At 34.2% G+C, this 23,883-nt stretch overlaps 1 protein-coding gene across 5 annotated transcripts in view; it reads left to right on the forward strand.

Annotated features, from left to right (window-relative positions):
* The window catches only part of LOC101739761 (pleckstrin homology domain-containing family G member 5), a 79,017-nt gene that overhangs the window by 37,200 nt on the left and 17,934 nt on the right, over positions 1 to 23,883 (forward strand). For 3 of the 5 annotated variants that reach the window (XM_038012196.2, XM_038012189.2, XM_038012186.2), the window contains exons 5-9: positions 11,399 to 11,555; positions 20,757 to 20,851; positions 22,318 to 22,481; positions 23,208 to 23,381; positions 23,686 to 23,806. In XM_038012196.2, coding sequence (XP_037868124.1) covers positions 11,399 to 11,555; positions 20,757 to 20,851; positions 22,318 to 22,481; positions 23,208 to 23,381; positions 23,686 to 23,806 — 711 coding nt within the window. Of the gene's footprint in view, positions 1 to 4,416; positions 4,584 to 11,398; positions 11,556 to 20,756; positions 20,852 to 22,317; positions 22,482 to 23,207; positions 23,382 to 23,685; positions 23,807 to 23,883 lie in introns of those variants that run through there. The other 2 variants (XM_062669789.1, XM_038012203.2) reach the window with 2 other exon arrangements.

Genomic DNA, 23,883 nt, shown 5'->3' on the forward strand with positions numbered 1-23,883 from the left:
GAATAACTCTTATTCTAGTAAAATTAAAACAACGATTTCATGTATTCTAAAGGGGGAGGTCATCATTCAGTCCTTGACGTCTGTATGTTTCTGACACCTCTTGAATATGAACAACTCTAATGACTTTCACCACTCTATTTTCCAAAAAAAATCGACGACATACAATGAAATAGTGCGGGCTGAGTCAACATTTCCGAATTCTTCGATAATATTGGGTGAAACACATTATGACCTACTTTCCGAAAGAGCTATTTGTGTGTCTACTATTTCAATGCAGTCACGACTGTTATGTTTTATCAAAAATTTATCTTTATCTTTTATGAAAATGAAATAAAAAATAATAAGTTTAAGATATTTAAAACCGAGGAAAGTACATTGTATTGTGCGATCGATTTTTCCTTGCGTACCGAATTTCAATTTAAGTCATTAACCGCGCCGTTTGTCTCGCCAAATGAGTTCGTTATTACGTACACACAAATATATTAAATATAATCATTTATGCTTCTGTTTTTATCAGGTGATGTGATTTGACTTGACATTTATTTCATGGTTCAATCGTGGTTTAGTCTCATTGTTTATAATAGATTATAATTCATCGAGTGAATACGTCACTGACGTTTATGAATAATTTATCGGATTTTTAATAATATTTAGGGAATAGACACTTATTTAATGTCTTAAAAATGATTGATGTAATTTATACCAAAGCGCTAACAAGGACACTTAGATATATCTGGTAAAAAAACCTTAATAACAATGTGTATTGTATTGGTTTAAATGTGTTACCGAGTTTTCAGTCGCAAAAAATCTTTGTAATTATAATGCAAATCGAAGATTCCACAAAATTGCTGCTATAAAAATACTGGAACAACATTTAGGATGACATTGCAAAAATAAAAAAAATTGAAAATCTTGAAAATGAACGTTTTGGGACACACTGAACTTAATATTTCAGAAAAAAATTTAAAGTCCTTACAAAGTTCTTAAGTGACCAAGATATCTGGAGATCAAAATAAAAAAAATATGTATTTAGTATCGCCATTTTTTTGTAGCCAATTCTTACATAAATCATACGTCTTGAAGCCGATGTAAAATTCATTGAAAGATTCTGTTACATAGATAAATATATAGAAGAGATATGGGTCAAGCTTTTTAAATCGTGCTATAAATATTAGGGAAATAAATAGCTTTTATTCTTACCGTACTGATGGTTTTAATGTGGAGTTGACGGCGGAGTCCATACGTGCAACGTAAACTTCATCACCCATCTTGAAACATAAGATCAAAGTCTCAATTGTATTTTATAACTGTTATCTCATACTTCAATGGAATATATGACTGCTTTGTAGTCGACATAGACAGGTTGGTCGTCCCTAGCAGTGCGGTATTACAATAATTATACGTCATGCCAAAGATGTAGGACAGATTTTAGATTGCAACCCTGACCTGTCTCTCTCCGGTCCAAGTATGTCGATGTGGCATTTATGGGTTCCAGTAGGGTGGGATATAAAAATTACATTAAAAATATAAATAAGAAAATCTAAATGTTCTCAAAACCAGTTCCGCGATCTATGAAAACAAAATTTAGCTAACACATTAGTATTCTATCAAAAAATATTTCAAAGACTGTAGTTTTGATATTACTTTATTATTAGCTTGAATAGCTTAATTAACATATCCATGCGCGATCATTAGGAATTCTTAAAAAAAACGTGGTGGTATTTTTTTTTTCTCTTAATTAACATTAAAACTGCCCGTTTTTTGTTCTATTCTAAGCAAACCTTTTAAATTTACTAAATCCCATCGGTTTTTTCGCAAATTCCTCACTTACAAGGGCTTTAAATTATTAAGAAGGTACAATCCGTATTTAATAATGCGTCGCTGACTTCCATTCCAACCTTCATTACGACCACCACATTAGTGAAGGTACAACTGCATGAATGAAAAATTACGAGCAGTAGAATTATTTTAAAAATTAGCATTGTGGGAGCATCAAGTTGAAAGAAAATCGTAGAGACGATAACTCTAAGCTAAAACGGCAGAAAAACAAATGTAACTACTTTTTCCTCTGTCCACCCTATGAATAAAAGCTCTGCGTGTTCAGACCACGACAGCGATCCGACAATTTTGATAATTAAATCTAAACATTGCGATTTACCGAAGCTCCGTTAGTAAATAATTCAAGAGGAATTACTATAAACGATTAGCAAAACTAACTACCTTGTCTAATCCTTATAATTTACTTCAGACTATAAATTCAATCTAACGTTAACGCGCGCGTTCATCCGGAAACGAGTGGGTAAAGCAAGTTAAACATCAACCACGACGATTTCCCTCTCGCGGCCTACACGACGCCGCAATCGAGGCACGAACCGACGGCTATCGATGCCATTTCATCAGTTAATCTCACTAATGCTGCCACGGAACGAAGAGCTCTAAATCATTACTGCTAAAACTCAAAATCAACCATACGAGAAACGGTAATGTACGACGCGCTCGGCCCGTTTTACTCGAACGTATTAAAAATACCGCAGTGTTTCGGGTCACAAATTTACACTGTGTATGAATGCTGGCTAATAAACATAGAGTCCTAATGAGCTTCGACTTTTAGATATAGACTTAAATTCTAAGACAAATAACTGAAGCAAAGTAATATGATAAACGTATAGAATACAGTATCACTGATATTATCTAAATGCACACGGGATTTGAATGCAGTTTTAAATTGAGTTTTCAACAATTTTGATTGATTTCATATTATTGTTGATTCTATTCTTCTCTTACTGTATTTATTTATACAAATATCACATTAATCTGTACCGAATTTTTTGTCTCATTGCAGTGTCTTTGTTTACTTTATCTCCAAAGCATATGTTTATATATAAACTTGGAACAAAAATTTCGTTTTTATTTCATTCAACTAGGTATACAAATAAGTGCGTCTATTGTTACAAGTTCTACATTACCGCGAAAATACATACATACGTATGTATGTTATTCCTTATTGTAAACGAAAGTGTTCTCAATGCCGCTCCCCAGATGCTTCAGTTTTGAAAAAAAAAAGGTTAGAAATTAGTTTACTCCAGAGCGGCCGCGGCGAATTTTATGACGAGCTTACTGAGGGATATCAAAATGTAATGACTGACGGTGTTGCTTTATAACGCCATCATGTTAACAGGCCGGAAACAAGAACAATTAAGAAAATACATCGCTTCGATCAATTTAAATGGTTCCAAAATGAATACTAACTTAACGATAGACTTGGCTGGTGTCAATCGCAGCATTGATGATGCCATGTGCGTATTTGAAAAACAAAAAGAATTTAAACTCTTAATTATTTATTCAAATTATATTTTAGTCGCTTAAAGTAATGAAGTATGGTAGTATTAATGAAATTGACCTCGTCTACGGGCTGCCAATTAATAAACGAGAAAACTCATATCGTACCGCCTTATTAGTGACGCAGTAATTAAATCGGCAAAAAGCCATATTTGATGAAGCTGTGTCTTTTTATTTGCCTGTTTCTATAAGTATACGTATAGTTAATAAATATTAAATATAATAGTGCATTCAAATAAAGAGATTCGTGTTATTGATACATTATAGAATTAACTGCTTGAATTAAAAAACGGTCAAATTATTACGTAATCATTAACCGACATTCCAGCTTGAAATATAAATAAACGGCCGCTGAGTTACTCACCGGATCTTCTTAGAGGGTCGCGATTCCGATCCGGTAGTAGATGTATCCGCGAAGCAGGTGCCCTTGAGCTGTTAGGTCTCCTTCACAGGCCCTCGGAAGCTGTTACCAAATCCCACTCCTCCTGGCTGAGCCCGTGCTCATCCTCCTGTATTGGGGAAACTCGAAAGGTCACCAGTAATACCTCCTTCATAAAAAATTAAATAAATCAACAATTAATATGTCATCAAAAAAATTGCGGATTATGAAAAACATAACGAAAATTAGTTGTTAATTTCATGGTTGTAATTATGAAAACAAAATTACTTTATTACGCACAACTATGTTCGAATTAGATGAAAAAAAATATGCATATTTTCCTTTTGTTTCATTCCTACTATAGGTTGATTAATAAACATCACACTGTTCATGTCGCGATCAATTATGTAATTTGTATTATAATACATATCGTTTTTAAAATAACCGTCGTTTAAAATAATATATTTTAATAAAAACTTATAAATAAATATAAATAATAAATAAATATAATAATTATAAAATTTATATCGCCTAACGAACAATACAACAATCATTAATATCTATCTTATCGATCAATATATAAATGTGAAAGTGTGCTATTTAATTTTATTTTATTTGGTGCTTTTAACTTATTTGTCTTTTCCTTTTTGTTTCCGTCTTGTTAAAAATTGAAAACCGTTTTACATTTGTTCACGCAGGTCATTTGCTATGGAGCATTTCTATATCAATCGTTGAAAAGATTGTTTTCGCAACATGTTTCAAACGTGTGACGTGCCCTAGACTTTAACAGTATAAAATGGCACACACCGAGATCGGCACCCTGTCGGCTACTCATTCTCCAGTTTCTGTGAGAGCGGAGCCTCATGTAAGTGCTTATTTGTGATAGTGATCCCCTCAGTGCCATAGGCCACACCGCTTGTGAAAATAAACTACTTATGCACCGTATCCTATAGTGCTCATTTTCACATCCTTACTTTTTTATCTTCTTTGTTTTTCAAGCAATTCATCTGCGAACCCAGCCGAATAAAGCCGTAACGAATGTGGAGTGTGAGCTGTGACGTAGTGAGTGAGTTATGCACAGCATACGAAACCTCGCTGGCAAAGTGCCACGTCGCGCGCGCTCTCTACATTCAAGTTTAATTTTTCTAGCACGCTCTTCATTGTTTAAGTAGATATCCTTGATTTAAGCGCTCTGTGATTTCAAACATAAATCATGCTTAATAGAAACATCTTATTTCTGTAGATAACCATGTAAAATTAGTAAGGTATTGCTTATTATTTCTCTTTTATCTTTGTCCTGTTGCATGCTTTGTTGAGCATTAGAAATTTAAATATGTGGGTAATTGTCTCGTCGAAGGAAATGGCAAAATTATGAAAGGTGTGCAGTGATTCTATCTACTATAACCCAGTAATAATTTTATTCTTCGAAAGCAACGTCATTACGCCTATACATAAAATTTCTTATACGATGTTAGATTTTTTTTTAAAAGTATTGGAAATAAGCCAAACCACTCGAATACTATGTTCCTTTTACATAAACGTGACGTTGTCATTCTACAGTATTTCTGTTTTATCAAAAACCTTTTCACCTGAATTAACGATTTCCCGACCTGCTTCAATGTCGGAGTCCGAGATTAGACTAGACAATATATTTTTGCTAGTGACGGACATATCCACGTAAATAGACATACAATAAACACGTCAAAGGTTTGAGGGATATTGTATGTTGTTATTGTATTTGCGACGAAAAAAGAACGGTCAATTCATATCTACATACATATAATATATAAAACGCAATGCATACAATACAAGAGATAATATCACAAGAGGTTACTATATTATTTAATGAAGAAGACAATAGTTGTAGGTCACAAGGCCAATGGGAATAGTTTCTTAGGTAACTAATATTCATGCATCAAAGGGGTTAAAGCCAATCAGACGGAAAAAACGACAGTAATCTGTAATTAGGCATTAGGCATAAGTTCTTAAGGCATCAATGGGATCTATTGTTCAATAATTTGTGACTTCATTCAACATTATAAACGATAAAGTTGTTCTTTAGTGCAACTATAATTAAAGTTAATGAGTTTGCCAAGTAATAGTCGTCAGGATAAATTTATGATTCAGATTCTTCGAGATATCTTCCATCCTTTTTCATTAGCATACTGTGCTTTTTTTTTCTTGATAAATCTCTGCCTCTCAATATATTCTGAGTACCGATGGAAAAGCGTGTTCTAAGCCCATACAAGTTCGCACAGGTCACACTACAGCCCTGCCGCGGGGCAATCATGCGTTCCGACTTGAAGGGTACAATTGCCGCGATTCTAATCTAGTTGAAACCTCGACCTCATACCTCAAGGTGAGAGTTGGCATTCACGCTTTAGTGTCTTTGAGTTCTTGTTAGTCATTATATAATCATAAACATGTTCAAAAAAACTTTCTGCTACAACACAAGATATTGTGACGAGGGCTTTTGTTGAGAGATCATTAAATATGCAATGAAGGTGTCATCTTTAGACACTAATAAGATCGCTGAAAAGGGCCTATATATTCGGTTGTTGTAAGTCATTAAATGTCAAATATAAAGGGCACTCGGTAATAAGGTCAACATTACATCGATAGTGATGTATACAGAGAGCTTCGTGCCATCATTTTCACCATCGATCATCGATCATTATGGAAGTTTCTAAACTAGCCCAACAAAACTATCATACGTTTTTTTCTTCATTAATATAGATTTACGAGTTTTAAATTTAAAACCATTGATTTTTTTGTAAACTCGTAACATTGCTACATAATGGATTCGATCTTAAAATGAACATAATAATAAGATATTTTATATATGAATAATATTATAAAAAAGTAGAAGTACAGTATATAATAATTTTAAATGTTTCATATAAGTTGAAGTCGTCGTGGCCTAAAGGATAAGACGTCCGGTGCATTTGTGTTGAGACATGCACCGGTGTTCGAATCTCAGGCGGGTACCAATTTTTCTAATGAAATATAATACGTACCTACTCAACAAATGTTTACGATTGACTTCTACGGTGAAGGAACAACATCTTGTAATAAAAATCAAACCCGCAAAATTATAATTTGCCTAATTACTGGTGGTAGGACCTCTTGTAGTCCGTACCACCACCCTGCCTATTTCTGCCGTGAAGCAGTAATGCGTTTCGGTTTGAAGGGCGGGGCGGCCATTGTAACTATACTGAGACCTTAGAACTTATATCTCAAGGTGAGTAGCGCATTTACGTGGTAGATGTCTATGGACTCCAATAACCACTTAACGCCACGCTGAGCTTGTCCACCCATCTAAGCAATAAAAAAAGAAAGGTACTAGTTTTATTAATTTACATAGTCAATGTAGCGCGAATCTCAGATATTTAATAGCCACAGTTTTTAACTACAATTTTACGTACTGATTAATTACTTTTGTTTGGTAATTTATCTAATAATCTTCTGTAATCATAGTAACTACCTATTTGATGCTTCGGAAGTCATATATAATAAAACCAGCAAAAGTCTAATCGTTTATCATATTTTCAATTAATTAAAAAAAGTGCGTGACATATACTTATACATACATCACATATGTTTCAAAACCAATTTAATCTAATTAATACATTCCAGCTAAGTAATAAGTCGTCGTTTCGAAGTTTTTGCTCTCCCATGTAATAAAAAGTAATAAAATGAAATCGCATCATGTGATGAGAACGTTAACAAAATTATGACCCTTGTACGAACGATAATAAAAGCACCCCAATAACCAACCAGAAAGATGTGCTTTTTCCGTCGTTCGCTTGCTTTCTTCATAATACGTTTTGGTATTATTTATGAATATAGTGCAATAAAAATCAATTAGGGTTAGTAAATTAGTTGTTTAGTTTGAATTAATGAACTACGATTATTTCAAGTTCGATTTGTCCCTGAAATGTCGTATTCCATAAAAAAAAAATTTTACGCTTCAGGGTAAATAATTAATGTAATCTATACTAATTTAAAAATCTATAGTGGTTTTTACGGATGTTCCGTTATAACTACTGAATCATGCATCCGATTGACTTGAAACTTTTTATCCATATACAAAATACATTTACTTAATGGATAGGCTAATATTTATATGAGTGTTGGACTCCTACACCAGTTGCGGGGGCGTTAATGATGAGAATCTTTGTGGAGGTGAGAAATAATAATGTTAATTTTAAATACCCAGTAAAGCGGACGGGTACAGCTAGTATAATATAATAAGTATTACCTTCACCTTGCGCTCGTGGTTCAAATGAAAACACGGGGATATTTTTATTTCCATATGTACTCAAAAATGTATAATGATGTATTATCATTCACAATAGTTGTAACTGACAAATAAAATCGCTTTATAAACACTCGACGCGGTGAGAACGTTATTGCATTGACATTATTTGTATAAAATTTTGAAATCCGAATCAGGCTCAGGCATAACTTTTAATGGGTGCATCCAATAGACTAATAACATAAAAGTTTGTGCGAATGGATAGATTTTTGTTACTCTTTCATGCAGAAACTACTCAATCAATGATACTGACAGTGAACCGACATCGTGCTTCACTAATACGTTAATTCAAAAGAGATAGTATTAAAAAATAACTAAATAATAGTATAAAAAAACTAACAAAATACGCGTCTATAGAAAATCCAACAAAAAAATAGAAGCGTTAGTTTTTTAATCTAAAATTTTTTTTTTTTAGTCGAAATTCAATTTTCTCAACAAAAAAATTCAAAATTTTTATTTTTAAATATTGAATTGTCATCGGTCTTTAATAAGTATACCAAATTCAAAAGTCAAATTTCAAAAGGGTCAAAATGTATACCCGAATAATTATTTTCTGTATACCTCGAATAGAACTTAAAATTAATATTTTTGTAATAAGGAGATTCGTTCCTATCCGGTGTCCCACGACACCACATTTCTTTTTTATTTTTAAGATCCTTAAACACTCATACAGATATTTTTATGGTTTTTTTGTATCTCTTTTTATGTGTATCTCCAAAGCGACGATCAGATATCGAAGCTGATTGTTTAAAAAAAAAGTAAAAAGTAAATTCAAATTTAATTCTAATTAACAATCGTTTCTCGAACATTCCATCAAATTAAGTCAAAATCTTAAAATATAGATGAATATTCAGTTTGCTTTGATTTAACAAAAGTCACCCTAGTTGATCTCCGTCTTTGTGGACCCTAATTTATGAAGATAAAACTTAATTAATTTTATTTTCATGGTGTTCCGCGCAGATTATCTTCAGTATGTATTCATAGCATATTTAGACGATATTACGAAAGATTATGCTTAAAAAGTTTTTTTAAAGATTTCCCAAATCATACCTAATGACAATAATACGAGTATGCATCAATATGATAACTAGATTTGCGGTCGTCGAGTAAATTAACCCTCAGACACAGCCCACTGAGTTTCTCGCCGGATCTTCTCAGTGGGTCGCGTTTCCGATCCGGTGGTAGATTCCGCGAAGCACGGCTCTTGCCAGGGTTCGTGTTAGCAACGTCGTCAGGTATGAGCCCTGTGAGCTCACCTACTAGTTAATGCGACGCTGATATAGCATCTCAAGGCTCTCAGCTTAGGTAGGAACAAAAAAAAAAGCTGTTAACGTTAATAATATCCAATGAGCCTCGAAGAATAATACTCTAGCTAGTGAAACACTATAACACTATAATTCATATGAGACAGTAATGAGACGAGTTAACGGCATGACAATGAGGCGCGGCCCTCACTTGGCTTAGTCAGCGTAATTTAAAGACGTCGCTGACGTGTTGTGCATTCAAGAGATGTACTAATGAAGAGCTCGAAAGTCAAAAAGTGAACACCACAGTGAAACTAAAGTTTTTAATGGGACCGGCTCATTAGCGATCAAGATATTAAAATGACCTCAATATTAACCTAAATAACAAAGTTCCATTAGAATTCAACGCATTATATTTTATTGTGGTTTTTATTTACAAAATACCGTCTGAGGATGTGTATTGTTCCGTAGTCAGCTCTTCTGTATAGTTGGATTACATCCCGTTTTACCGTGTGGATAAGGATATTGTATTCAGAATAAAGGACGAAGGAAATGTAAAATGCTTACTTATTGAAACGTGCTTTAAAAATGAAACGTGATTCGAATAATAAATTAGTTTTGACAATTTAAGAACTCTACGATTCAATTGTAGAGTTCGTGTAAAAGTTTTTATTTAGAAACATTTATTAAATGAAATGAAAACCTCGTCGCATGTACACAATCGTCGTAAAATTTAAATTTTATGACTATATATTTATTTATTTCAGTCTTCTTACAAATTAACAGTAGAACCAAAATATTTTTTACTGGTGGTGGGACCTCTTAAGTCCGCACGGGTAGGTACCGCCACCCCGCCTATTTCTGCCGTGAAGCACTAATGGGTTTCGGTTTGAATGGTGTGGCAGCCGTTGTAACTATACTGAGACCTTAAAACTCATATCTCAAAGTGGGTGGCGGCATTTACGCTGTAAATGTCTATGGGCTTCGGTTACCACTTAATACCAGGTGGGCTGTGAGCTCGTCCACCCATCTAAGCAATAAAAAAAAAATTTGTAAGGTAATATTAACTTAAGTAACTTCTAGCAACTGATAGACTATTAATGACAATTGGTGCATCGCTACAGCATTATTATTAACTAATTAGCGTGTTATTACACCGTATTTTGTTTATTTTATTCGTGTCTTAAGCAGAACTTTTTAAACAGGAACAAATGATACGATTACTGGTTGTAGGACCTCTTGTGAGTCCGCACGGATAAGTACCACCGCCCTGCCTATTTCTGCCGTGAAGCAGTAATGCGTTTCGGTTTGAAGGGTAGGGCAACCGTTGTAACTATACTGAGATCTTAGAACTTATATCTCAAGGTGGGTGACGCATTTACGTTGTAAATGTCTATGGGCTCCAGTAACCACTTAACACCAGGTGGGCTGTGAGCTCGTCCACCCAACTAAGCAATAAAAAAAAATAAAAAAAAATACGGCTGTAAGTTTTGCCTATTTCTTTAAGTGCTAGATCACGTTTAAGTTATTGAAATATTTTTTAAGTTTTTGAGTGGTTTGGTATTAACATTTTATTTGAATTCAAATTGAATAAAACGTTAACATTATAGGAATTCACCTAAATTTTCGAGAACTTTCTAAACCAATTGCTATTCGTTCACACACTGACTTACAAACTGAAATCTGCGAACTAAAAACTGACATATTTACTGTAGTTACCACTACGTTTTTTAATGTAAAAATGAATTTCTATTCTGTTGCCTGATACAGTTCATTCTAAGCAATAAGACAGCTATTTGTTCCCTTATTTTAAAGTTTTCTTTTTTTTACTCTGTGCCACTTCCATGAATTTTAAACTATCAACTGATCACACTGATAATTCATAAGACAAACTCAATAGGGCTGCGTGTAACGAGAAGCAACATATTATTATGTTTCGAATAACAAAACTCGTAAGGTTTGTTTAAACTGGTCAATTTTTTCTTTTCTTTTCTTATAGAGCTGCCTGTCTCATCTTAGTCGATGAGGTCTCGTTTTGTAGAGCAGACTCAAAATGTTATCAGAGCTGGCAGGTAAATCAATATGAACTATGCGTAATAATAAGATTTGTGATTTTAGGCGAACTTCGAACTATCGGCCCTGCTTACCGAATTCACAAAAAATGGGGTCCCACCTATCAGGGGATTTGCACTCGCCAACATATGCAAAGAAGCCTTCGATTACCTCGTGTGGGCTGAAGAGCCGCCGAATCTGGAACAAGTATACGATTGCAAAAGTGAGTATTAGTTTGACATAAAAATCGCATTAAAATTATTGAAGGGTGGAGCAGACGTTGTAACTATACTTGGGACCTTAGAACTTATATATCAAGGTGGATGGCGCATTTACGTTGTAGATGTCTATGGGCCCTAGTAACCATTTAACACCAGGTGGGTTGTGAGCTCGTTCATCCATTAAAGAAAAAAAATAATAATAATAATAATAATGAGCCGTAAGTTGAGGACTCCTCGGCGAGGCCGAACCGTTCCACTTGAAACTTCTAGCAATAATTCTAAATTTTTGTATCAAAAATATCAAGTCACAATTTCCGAAGTTTCGTATTTGTAATTATTGTAATTACTAAGACTATCCTAATTTTCTGATGAATACGACCTATTTTTGTGTGGTAAGTTAAATAATTATTTTCAAAGTAATACTCTAAAATCATTCAGACATTTTTTTAAGTTTTATTTAGATTTTAGTCAGTATCTGAAATGAAACGAAACTGGGATGTATTTTAAGTATTTCACTTTTGATAATGCCGAGGAAATTAATTATATGGGTCCAATATAATTTTTACATCAAATGTCAAAATTTTGCTTGGATTAGGTTATGATAAATAATTTAGAAAGACTGTACCTAATAACTGTAATTCCTGAAAAGAGTAATAAATTGCTTAATGCAATACAAGCAATTATAAACTTAATATGCAATAGTGATGGTCTTTAGTGCCAATGTTTGAACTAACCCAGAATGCGTCTAGTTGTATAATAAAATAACAATGAATGTGCTAATTTTGGTGAGCTAAAAAATATTCGATAATGCGCTCAACTTTAAATTCATTCACATTAATTAAATTTTTTTCAACAAACAGAAGATGTTTTTTTTTATCAATTAGGATACTGTTTTAATATTGATTCAAAGCTTTATAGGTCTGTCAAATAATGGTGCTAAAGTAAATCACAATATGTCTTGGGTTTTAACTATGTGATGCTGAATTTTAATGCGATGTGGTCAGTAAACAAATTCAAAGAAAATATTACTAAAATCGAAAAACTTTATACTGACTACCCTGCCTATTTCTGCCGTGAAGCAGTAATGCGTTTCGGTCTAAAGGGTGGGGCAGCCGTTGTAACTAATACTGAGATTTTAGAACTTATATCTCAAGGTGGGTAGCGCATTTACGTTGTAGATGTCTATGGACTCCAGTAACCTCTTAACACCAGGTGGGCTGTGAGCTCGTCCACCCATCTAAGCAATAAAAAAAATAAAAAAAACTTTATGCGCCAATCTATCAACATCTTTATTCTAAGCGTTTAGGGGCATTTTCATATTAAAGTATGTAGCACTGGGAGCACGTAGATGTGTGGCGTGTAGTTATTCAGAATTTCTTTGGTAAGTGCCTTCTGAATATATTATAGGTAAGGCCAATCGTTTCTAACTGAAAACGCGCATTAGCCTTTTCGTGTATGCCCGTCCTTTCAGGGTTCGTATTCTGCAGCTGTAACTGTACGAACTCTGGAGCCTAAGCGGTTCCTTAATAACAGAGCCAAATACATATTTAGATTTTTTTATTAAATGTACCGTTTAGAAGAATAGAACCACTCGAGTTTTATTGAATCATTTTCCACACAACATTGAATATATTGTAAGACGTTCGCCAACGTACCAGTGTCCTGTGTTTGCGGAATTCTATTCAGGATAGCCATTAAAAAATGCCGCAAAAATTGTAGTGTCAAGGCAACATACTTGTAAAACGTAAATTGATTGATTTAAAACAAAACATTTTCTTTTTTATATTGCTTAGATGGGTGGACGAGCTCACAGCCCACCTGGTGTTAAGTAGTCACTGGAGCCCATAGATATCTACAACGTAAATGCACCACCCACCTTGAGATATAAGTTCTAAGGTCTCAGTATAGTTACCACGGCTACCCCACCCTTCGAACCGAAACGCATTGCTGCTTCACGACAGAAATAGGCGGGGTGATGGTACATACCCGTGCGAACTCACAAGAGGTCCTACCACCAGTAAAAAAATAATCTATACAACACAGTCTGGAATTTCTTTGAAACTTTCGCTTCCATTGAAAGTTCTATAATAGAATTTGTTCATTTTTACTCAAGCAATAGCGAGAGCCAATGTAGAAATCAACACTTTAAATGCTTACCTAATTACGTTAACACAAAAATACGTAATACATCACGTGAATGTGGTAAGGAGTTTGTTTTTATTACCACAGACGGGCGGCCAAGCTCATAACCGACTTGATGTAAAATTATAAGCGGGGCTCGTAGATAATAGAGCGTGAAAGCTGTCTTTTTTTAGACATGACGTCAAGTTCGAGTTGCATTAGAACAACGTGCCGCCCTTTAGACCGCGAAGGGTTCCTCGCTGCAGAAGTATATCGGAAAATACCGACTTATGCCGGCTCACAACTTACCCTTAACGCAATAGTATCACTGTTAGAGTTCGATTCTCAATCGAAATCAGTCTTCGTGAAAGTTATATTTTATCGGTTCTAGATATATCGTTTTGGCCTTGTATATGTTCTATTCGTAACACTTAAACAGTTCTAAGTTAAATCTCCTTGTTGTAGAGTTCAAATGTATGTTGTGACGGACGATGCAATACTCATATCTTCTAAATAAAGAATCGTCTGATCATAAAATCAATGAGATCAATGATCAAGAGCGTTTTGTCAGAAGCCACTTATCTTATAATAAAGCCTTTTCGTCTTTCTGTGCAGGCCCAAAATCAAGATTACATTTTCATTCATTCTAAACGAAAACGCTCAATCCAGAGATATATTTTTCATTTTGAAACACGCTTTTATGAACGACTAAAATTTATCGAGAGCACTTTTAATGGGAAATTTCGGTGACTATTTGTAGAAGGGCAATACTTCGTCGCAAAAACGGCTAAGACAGGGTCACCGACTTCGACAGCAAAAATACCGACGAATTAATTCGTTCGTGTAACTAAAGCGAATGCTTTAATCCACAAACGGATTTTCTTTAACTTACCTCTTTGAATAATGCTCAGCCGTGGGCGTTAATGTACAGCCTTGTTTAATTTTATATAGTACCTGTAGCAGATAGCGGCTCCGTAGCCGTTGTGTACCTACTAGACCTTTCTATTCATGCCTCATAATAAAACTTCAAAGCGTATTACATTCTCTTTACAAAAACAGCATATTTTTTTTGGATTTTACCAAGTATAATACAGTAGTAAAGATGTTTACGAAAAATATTTCATGTTAGAGCTTAGATTTTTGACGACAAGTCATTGATTTCTAAACTTTTTCTGTATGTTTGTTTGAATATCGGGGAGAAAATTTGCGATTGGTTGCGTGTTAGCTATTTTCACTAAAAACTGAAATACATATCTCGCTACAACATGACTGATATGAAGCCGAGGTTTTAAGTATAAGATAAGTATTTCTCACAACTAAGTACAAGCAATTTAAACAGAGCACTCTGTGTACTTATATACTGAAAACGTTAGTGAAAAACCCGTCTTTCTTACGTTTTACGTACTAATAATATTTCATGCATTTTCTTGCGGAGAGTAAATTGTGCATCAAGTGTAGATTTTTTTATTTTATTTACGTTTTAATATTTCCGATCCTGGACGTAATCTATATATTAATACGTGAAGCAAAAACTTTTTACCCCTTTTTACGAAAATTGCGCGGATGGAGGAGTATGAAATTTCCCACACTCATAGAGAATGTAAGGAAGGAGTGCAGAATGCTAATATATTTTTTGAATTATGCGTAAAAAATACATTAAACTAATGAAAAAAAACATTACACACACTACCATATATTTGACACACACACGCATGCATACTATTTGTTTATTGTCAAAATTTTCTTATTGCTTATAGTCTGTGGTCAAATTGAGCACAGGTTAAAAATTGTTTGTATTTATTAATATTTGTCTAAAGTGTAGTCTTGGCGGAATCTGTGATTATAGAAGTATTAGTCTTTGACAATAGAATCATAATAGTGTACAAACTTATAATTTCAATTAATTATAGTCGAATTTCGACTACCGGGGGACCACTAGTCACAATTAAAATGTAATAAAGTGACATACACATTTGACTTCCGCCGTGAAACAGTAATGCGTTCCAGGGGGAAGATTAGAACAGCCATTATACTATACAACTGTGATTTAGACCTCATGTCTCAAGGAGGGTGGCGGTATTCACTTTGTGATGCCTATGGGCTCCGGTCACTACTCAACCTCAGTTGAGAAGTGAGTTTGTTCACCCGTCTAGGCAATTAAAAACAAAATTTCACCCCGGATCAACGGTTTTTTTTATTGCCCGTGTTAGCAGACGAGCATACGGCCCACCTGATGGTAAGTGGTCACCGTCACTCATGGACGTCAGCAATGCCAGGGGGAGAGCCATGCCGCTGCCTACCATTATGATTTGAAGCCGTATGATTATGATGCCGATTCCGATGAAACAGGTCCTGTGTAGTTCAGTCCTTAATTAAACCCCCAAGTAGATTAAAATCACGGACAGATTAGGATCACAGTTTTCATACTTTATCTACTTGTCTACTAAGTAATACTGATATTCGGAAATCAAATCTCGTATTTAAGTGAGAGAATAAAGAGCACCTAAGAGACGAGCAATTAATAAACAAAACGATCGTTCTGCCAATCAACTTCAAAGAGCAGAATCTTTCATGAAAGCCCTTTTATATTCTAATCGATTATTCTATTTGATGAACCAAGAGGTATGATTAAATAAAAAGCCATCAATCAGTCCGCAAAATAAATTTTAAGAAAATACAATTAAACTTATACAATCTATAATAATATGTAGGTTTGACGTGAACTATTCATACAAACACTGCTAATATTTGGCCATAAACTAATATTAGCGCTGTAATGACGATATTGTAGAATCATTAATTTTTTTGTCTTCATCACTACATAGTATAGAACAAAGTCGCTTTCTCTCTCCCTATATCTGTCTGTCCTTATGTATGCTTAAATCTTTAAAACTACGCAACAGATTTTGATGCGGTTTTTTAATAGATAGAGTGATTGAAGAGGAAGGTTTATATGTATAATAACATCCATTGAATAGTGGAGAAATCAATAATAAATTACAGTTTCCGAAGCAAAGCGAGGACGGGTCGCTAGTATTTTATATTTCTTCGAATTATTCGAGTTATTGAGTCGTATGAGGTAATTTGCTATAATCTATCGGCATTCAACAATTTTTAGAGTTCGTGTTAATAAAGGAACACGAATTTCTGCGTATCGAGAATGTATGGATTCGGGTAGAACGAAAGTAAGAAACCTTTTAAAGCATAATGGCTGATTTAACGTTCATTGAAATGAGCAATATTTGTGAGTTTGCATCGATCAAGTTGATTAGGTACACGCCAGGTGTTTCGCACGCGAGGCTTTTCGCGTTCTAAACCATCACTAACTATACTTTGAAACGACTTTCTTCGTTTCATTTACACGGAACTTGTAATAATTAACTAAAAACGCGCTATTAACGTGACATAATGGGAATGATAATACAAGATTAAACGATTTCGTGTTCATGAGCCGTGACTTATCACTATTACACGCGTTAATTGTAAACTAGTGATCCTCGAAATTCGACTATAATTAATTGAAATTAAAAGCTTAAACACTCTTATGCTTCTATTGTCAGGCACTATTATATTTCTATAATAATACAGATTTCGCCAAAACTACACTGTAAATAAATAATATTAAAGACAAACAATATTAATCTTATCTCAATTTGACCACAGACTTTAAGCAATAACAAAAGTTTCACAATTGACACAGTATATTTATATGTATTTGTTGTGTCAAATACATGGTAGTGTGTGTAATGTTTTCTTTATTGATTTGATGTATTTTCAAAGCATAATTTTTAAAAAAATATTAGCATCATACACTACTTCTCTATGTTCTCTATAAATGTGGGAAATTTCATACTCCTCCGTCCGCGCAAATTTCGTAAAAAGGGGTACAAAGTTTTTGCTTCACGTATTAATAATATATAGATTTTAAACTCGACGACTTATCGCAGCAAAGTACTCGAATAGCTTGTTGATGATAAGTTGACAAAAGTGTTATTCTGAAACGCGTGCAGCCTTATATTTTAAAATGGTTAGTAAGGGCCGCGCCTTAACCGTATTCCACACGATCTGTCCCCCGGGCCGCCCACTCGACGCTTCGTACATTAATCATCAAATTTGCGACACAACATTTACAAATATTGTACAATTTATTTGCCTGGTCTTCTCTGTTTAGAGTGTTTAACAATGTTCCTCGAAACATCTATCGTTTTGAGTGAAAAATCGAAGCATTTCAACACCGAAATCATTCATGAATATTCATTTCGTCTCGTTTATACGAGAATATTTAGGCGCTTGTTGTTCTTGTAACATTATCATGAAACCAAATGTTCAAATACATTTATGATCGTTTCACACGAATGTACTGTGATCAAGTTAAGTGCAAGTCGAAATGGAATCTAATTGAAATGGAATTAACGCCACGTTGTTTTGTTTTTTCGTGTTTCAAATTCATCGGTACAAACACGACGTAACACTTTAAAAATATTTCATACTAATATTGTAACCAATATTATTTACTAGAAGTTTTGTGAGATTCATTCGGAGCCCTGCGTTTAAATGTTTCTTTATGAATTCGCCCCGAGCTCTTTACGTAATTTCGTTTCTCATCCCATCGCCCTAGGTGATCATAATTTCTATTTAAATTAATTTGCTAACGGTCAATTATCAACAGTGTATTATCGTTATGTTTAATTTTATTAATGTAATTAAATGCTGACTTAGGATAGAAGTGATAATCAACAGCATATTGTCACAAAATTAAAAATGAATAATACTGCCCTATTTAAAATACACTGCTGGCCACTATTCCTTCCTCAACTTCCGTTTGTAACGCGAATCTTATTATTTTTATTCATCCAAAATTCTGCCTGCGTTTTCCTGCGTTTGTGTCGAACTCATATTTTTAGTGTATACACCATCGAGATTATATTAAATGGATTGATTATACTACTATTTGTTGTTTTAGCGCTGCAGCGCTTTTTAGTTATAATTAAAATATAAACCGAACCATATATTGGTTTCGAGTGGCTCCTCTAGTACGTAGTACATTATATCTCGATGGTATACACCTAAGAATCGTGGGGCTCTAAATAAACAATTAAGATGATAATTTCTTAAGTTGAACCCAGACTTAAAATATCAAGCTTAGTGGTGACATTCACGATTTAGTACAATTCGGTAGCCGGTTAGCATGAGATGAGCCGTTACTAATAGGCTTTTTAATCTAGTTAATTTTTCATATTATATCAATTAAAAAAATTATTATTCAATTTTACTTTATATTCACGGATTGTAAGCTAATATTTGCAAAATAACAGAGTATACTCATATTCACTGGTGGTAGGACCTCTAGTGAGTCTGTACGGGTAGGTACCACCACCCTGCCTATTTCTGCCGTGAAGCAGTAATGCATTTCGGTTTGAAGGGTGGAGTAGCCGTTGTAACTATACTGAGACCTTAGAATTATATCTAAAGGTGGGTGGCGCATTTACGTTGTAGATGTCTATGGGCTCCAGTAACCACTTAACATCAGGTGGGCTGTGAGCTCGTCCACCCATCTAAGCAATAAAAAAAAATTAAAATAAAATTGGTCTCCATTTTTTTTTGTATAAAATTGTACAAATAATAACAAAAAAGTACTAACGGAATTTCTTTGCTTTCATTAATATCAAAATACTTTTGGTAACAATTAATTGATTTCGTGTTATTGGTATAAACCTTAATAAACGAAACATACACATTATATAAAATAGTGACCATCTATTACTGACCGTTATATCGTACGGTTCGCTTAACGACCGTGCAATTAATAATAGAAAGCTAATAAAATTAACAGACCTTTAACGAATGTCTGACCGCTGTAAAAATATGCTTCATACATAAAATGACGATAATACCGTACCGTTTATTGCATTTGTGGCTGGTTTTTTTTTCTATATTTACATTCATTATCTATATATATTAAAACGTCAATCAAAAACTTTGTACCCCTTTTTACGAAAATATCGCGGGCAGAGGAATATGTAATTTTGCATACATATAGAGAATATAGAGAAGGAGTGCAGAATGTTAATATTTTTTTAAATTATGCCTAAAAAAGACATTGATACAATAAAAAAAATATTACACACACTACCATGTATTTGACGCACACACGCTCATCTTGGCCAATAGAATCATAATAGTGTACAAACTTATAATTTCAATTAATTATAGTCGAATTTCGATTACCGGGGGACCACTAATTATATTAAAATCTAATAAAATTCCATTAGTTAATGCCGCCAAAACATCATTCGCTTCCTCTCCCAAGAAAATGTTTGTTATATATTTGAATATGAACATCAAGTCATCATAATCTATTTCGCCTTATTGATCCAAATGATAAGATGCTAGTTGCTCTGACTAATGTACCATGTCTGAATTTTCAGTTGGAGTCAGTATGTTTATACTAGGCTATTTTGTTTCAATTTCTGGTGTACTCCTACTTGACTAGTATCTGTGTATTCAATATCGATAATCCACGATATCGAATATATAACTGTAATATACGTATTGGTATGTATTATACGCCAGTAGGACACTATACGGTCTATATCTGCCGTGAGCTGCTTGATTGTGGTAGACAGAAGCCAAGTTATAAAAGTGGCATTCATTTGTGGTCTACATTAGCCCGATTACTGCTTATACCAGGAAGGGTTTGAGAAACTCTTTGGGGTGAACACATCCAAGCCACAATGTGATTCCAGAAATTAGTTGCTTGCTGTTTTGCCTTCATTTATCACAACAATATTTTAATACTAACTAATGGAACTATTTCGAACTCACTCCGCTTATTGTGTTTTTTGTTATGAATGTATTCGTTCCTTTTGAAGTACAGGACACACGATATTAAGGTGCAATTAACGCATATCTTTTTATCTAAGGGTGAAGTCATCATTTAGGCAAGTAGACTAAGTCACCTATGCGAGTAAAATATTCTTCAATCAGATGGCCAAAATAATTACTTGCCTAATTTTCGTGGATGATGAAGTTGTTACGGCTAACAATTATTAATAATATAACGGTGTTACTTGTGGATACAGAGCTACCTTCTAATGAGGAAGCAAGGCAGGCTGTGGTCAGGGAACTTGTGAACACAGAAAGTATTTACATCCGTCACCTCACCGCCATCGTAGAGGTAAGTGCTAAAATTAAATGATCACTTTAAAACGCATTAACAATTAATTCTACAGCAATGTCTTTATGTATGCATACAGCTCATGGTTTCGAGGCATTAAGGGTCTTGAACAATGGGTCGCGTCAGAGTCAACAGAAATCATATAATAGTCCCACAAGTGAATTGTAATTATGACTGGTCAAAAACTGACCGTGTTATATGGTAGCCGTGAGTAATATAAACGCTGTCAATGACGGAGAATTTTAGAGTATTTTAACCTATATTGAGCAATGAAACCCATTCAGAGCATTTTTTCCAAATTAAAATACCCGAGAGTATATGCATATGTGTGACACAAAGGGCTACGTGAAACTGCACTGTCCACTTTCGAATTTGTTTTATATGCCTTCGTATCGTCAGTAACCTTTGACTACAAAGTAGACAATGACTTTGCTATGCAAATTGAATAGGCCACCTCATACTATTGGCTCATATGCCCAGATATTGAACGTTTGTAGTGGAAATCAAATTGCCGGCTACCGATATACCATTCGCCTTTAAACAGCATATTTATTTGAAAATTCCTTATCTGATTTTCTTTTTATGTACAAATGTATGTAAATTTTGGGATCGCAGGTTGTAGTTAAATTATTCAAACAACAAAAAAAAATCGATAAGTTCAATCTCTCACTCATTATAAGTCATAAGTTTATCATTAAGTCTCACTTAAGTCGCATTAAAGATTTTAAGAATTAACGTGCAATAAAAAAGAAGAGACGAAAAAACAATTTTCAATCTCGATTTTGGATTTTGCTGATTATGATCGTCGATCCCCAAATCGGGATCCGGCAGGATTAGTTCGCTTTGGTAATGGACTGCGTGCCTTTTTTGGGAATTATAAGATATCCGGGTGGATTTGAAACGTACGCTCGGCAGAGCCGACCAAGGAGACTCTGAGACTCGAACTTAAGATTATTCGTGATAAAAGTTTCTCAGCTTTACAAAGCTCTCCTTTCTCTAATAGAAATTCTAATTAAATAATTATATAACATATTTTTCTTACTGGTAGTGAGTCTTAGAAGAATTGACCTTTGAAAGCTCGTTCATAGGCAATAGGATCTCAACGTTGATTTTCATTCGTGTTCTAATCATTCCGAATGGACTACGGAAATAACTAAGGATCGCAATTCGCTTACGATTCGCGTATTGCTGAGCAATGGAGCTAGTTGTCTTCCTGTCATCAGAATTCTCCAGAGAGACACTCGACTTTGATTTCCTATCGATCAATCGTAACAACTTCTGTAGTTAGAACAATTACTCGGGAATTAACAGACTGTTCTGCATTTTCCCCTGCATTTGGGATCCAAGTCTCATTTTGATGCAACAGCACGCACGCAACGCACATACAAAATTTTACAGGGATCTTCCACAAAATCTAACATAGATTTTCTAACTTAAATACATATTAACTACGATTTGTATTTTAGGTATTCATAGCCGCTGCACACGCTCTGCAAGACATGGGTAAACTGCTAGAAGTGGATACTGAGGGGCTTTTCACTAACATCCCTGACGTCCTCAATGCCAGCCTTCACTTCTGGGAGCTTACCTTCTATCCAATGATCATCGATGCAGTCCAGAACAAAGTACCGTTAGTATTTATAGAGTATTTTTGCCATTTGAAAACATTATTTAAACAGATGTAAAGTTTTTTTTTTATATTTTTATAACGTTTGAGTGGTTTTGAAACTAATGTAAAAACCAATGATGATATTTCGTATAATCGAAAAAAAACCGCACACTGTTGATACTATCCTATGTACCTATTGCTGATTTGTGAATGGCCTACTGTCTAGACCTAAAATAAAAAAATAAAATAAAATCTGACGTTTATAATTGAAAATCTTCGAATTTTTAATGAAAGCTCAAATTCGTCAGGGGTGTTTTAAGCTTTCATTATCTCATAATTAACTTGCCATCATTATAATTATCTCGGCAGTCCGTCACAGATATTAGTTTATTTATTGGAAAAAAAAACATTCTTTTCACCTATCTATCACACGCCTCACGTCTCACACACCTAAGAAGGCATAATAGTAAAAGGTATTTTGTTTATTAAAAAGCTTTAATGCAAAATGCATTTTTTCTATAACTCTAGCCCTCCTTTAGAATTTCTTAAACTTTGTGGCCCACCATTAAAAATGTTCACCTACCACTGGTCTAGACTAAGTTATTGGTGGAAATTAAAAGTAGTCTTTTTTTTATAGCCCTAATAACCAGTCGAGCATATTGGCCATTTGATGTTGAGCCAGGATACAGCCGAGAAGCTGCCTATTTCAAATTCCACAATATTTTCGTTTACACATCTTTATTTCAGTTTTAACACCGAACTGATGTCGCCCGGCTTCTGCCGTTTCCGTGATTTATTCTACCCCTATGAAAAATACGTCAACACCCAATCGAAAGCATTGGATTATTTTCGCTCTCTATCCAGTAACCCTGATTTTATTGCATACATTTCCTGGTGTCACGCTCATAAATCATGCAACCGGTGAGTATTAGTTTAACGATTGTGATATGTATTTTTTTATTATTTGCCATATGCTATATATAGGAAATAGATACGGTTTCAGCGTTTTGTTTTTCGTATGCCGTTTTTGGTCATTTAGATGTTTTAATTTATTTTTTATTTTGAAAATACGTCGTAAGTAATACAACATAATAATAAGTAAACACAAATAATTTCTTTATAGTTGATTCCACGAGTATGGTTCCACATATGGATGATCATTACAATATCATATAATACGTGGATAGATTGTAAAAAATTGTCTTTTTTTTTTTCCTACCAACAGGCTGCAACTCTCGGATATAATGGTGAAACCAATGCAGAGACTCACTAAATACGCGCTAATCATTCGTCGTATAATAACACACACTGACACAGAACCGGAACGAACTTCACTCATCGCAATGGTTAGTTGCCTTTGGTTTAGCTAACCTTTAGTAAGTAATTATATAGTAACATCACTTATTTTTTAACTAAACATTAA

Source organism: Bombyx mori, chromosome 1 (genome assembly GCF_030269925.1).
Source record: "Bombyx mori chromosome 1, ASM3026992v2".
Classification (NCBI taxonomy): domain Eukaryota; kingdom Metazoa; phylum Arthropoda; class Insecta; order Lepidoptera; family Bombycidae; genus Bombyx; species Bombyx mori.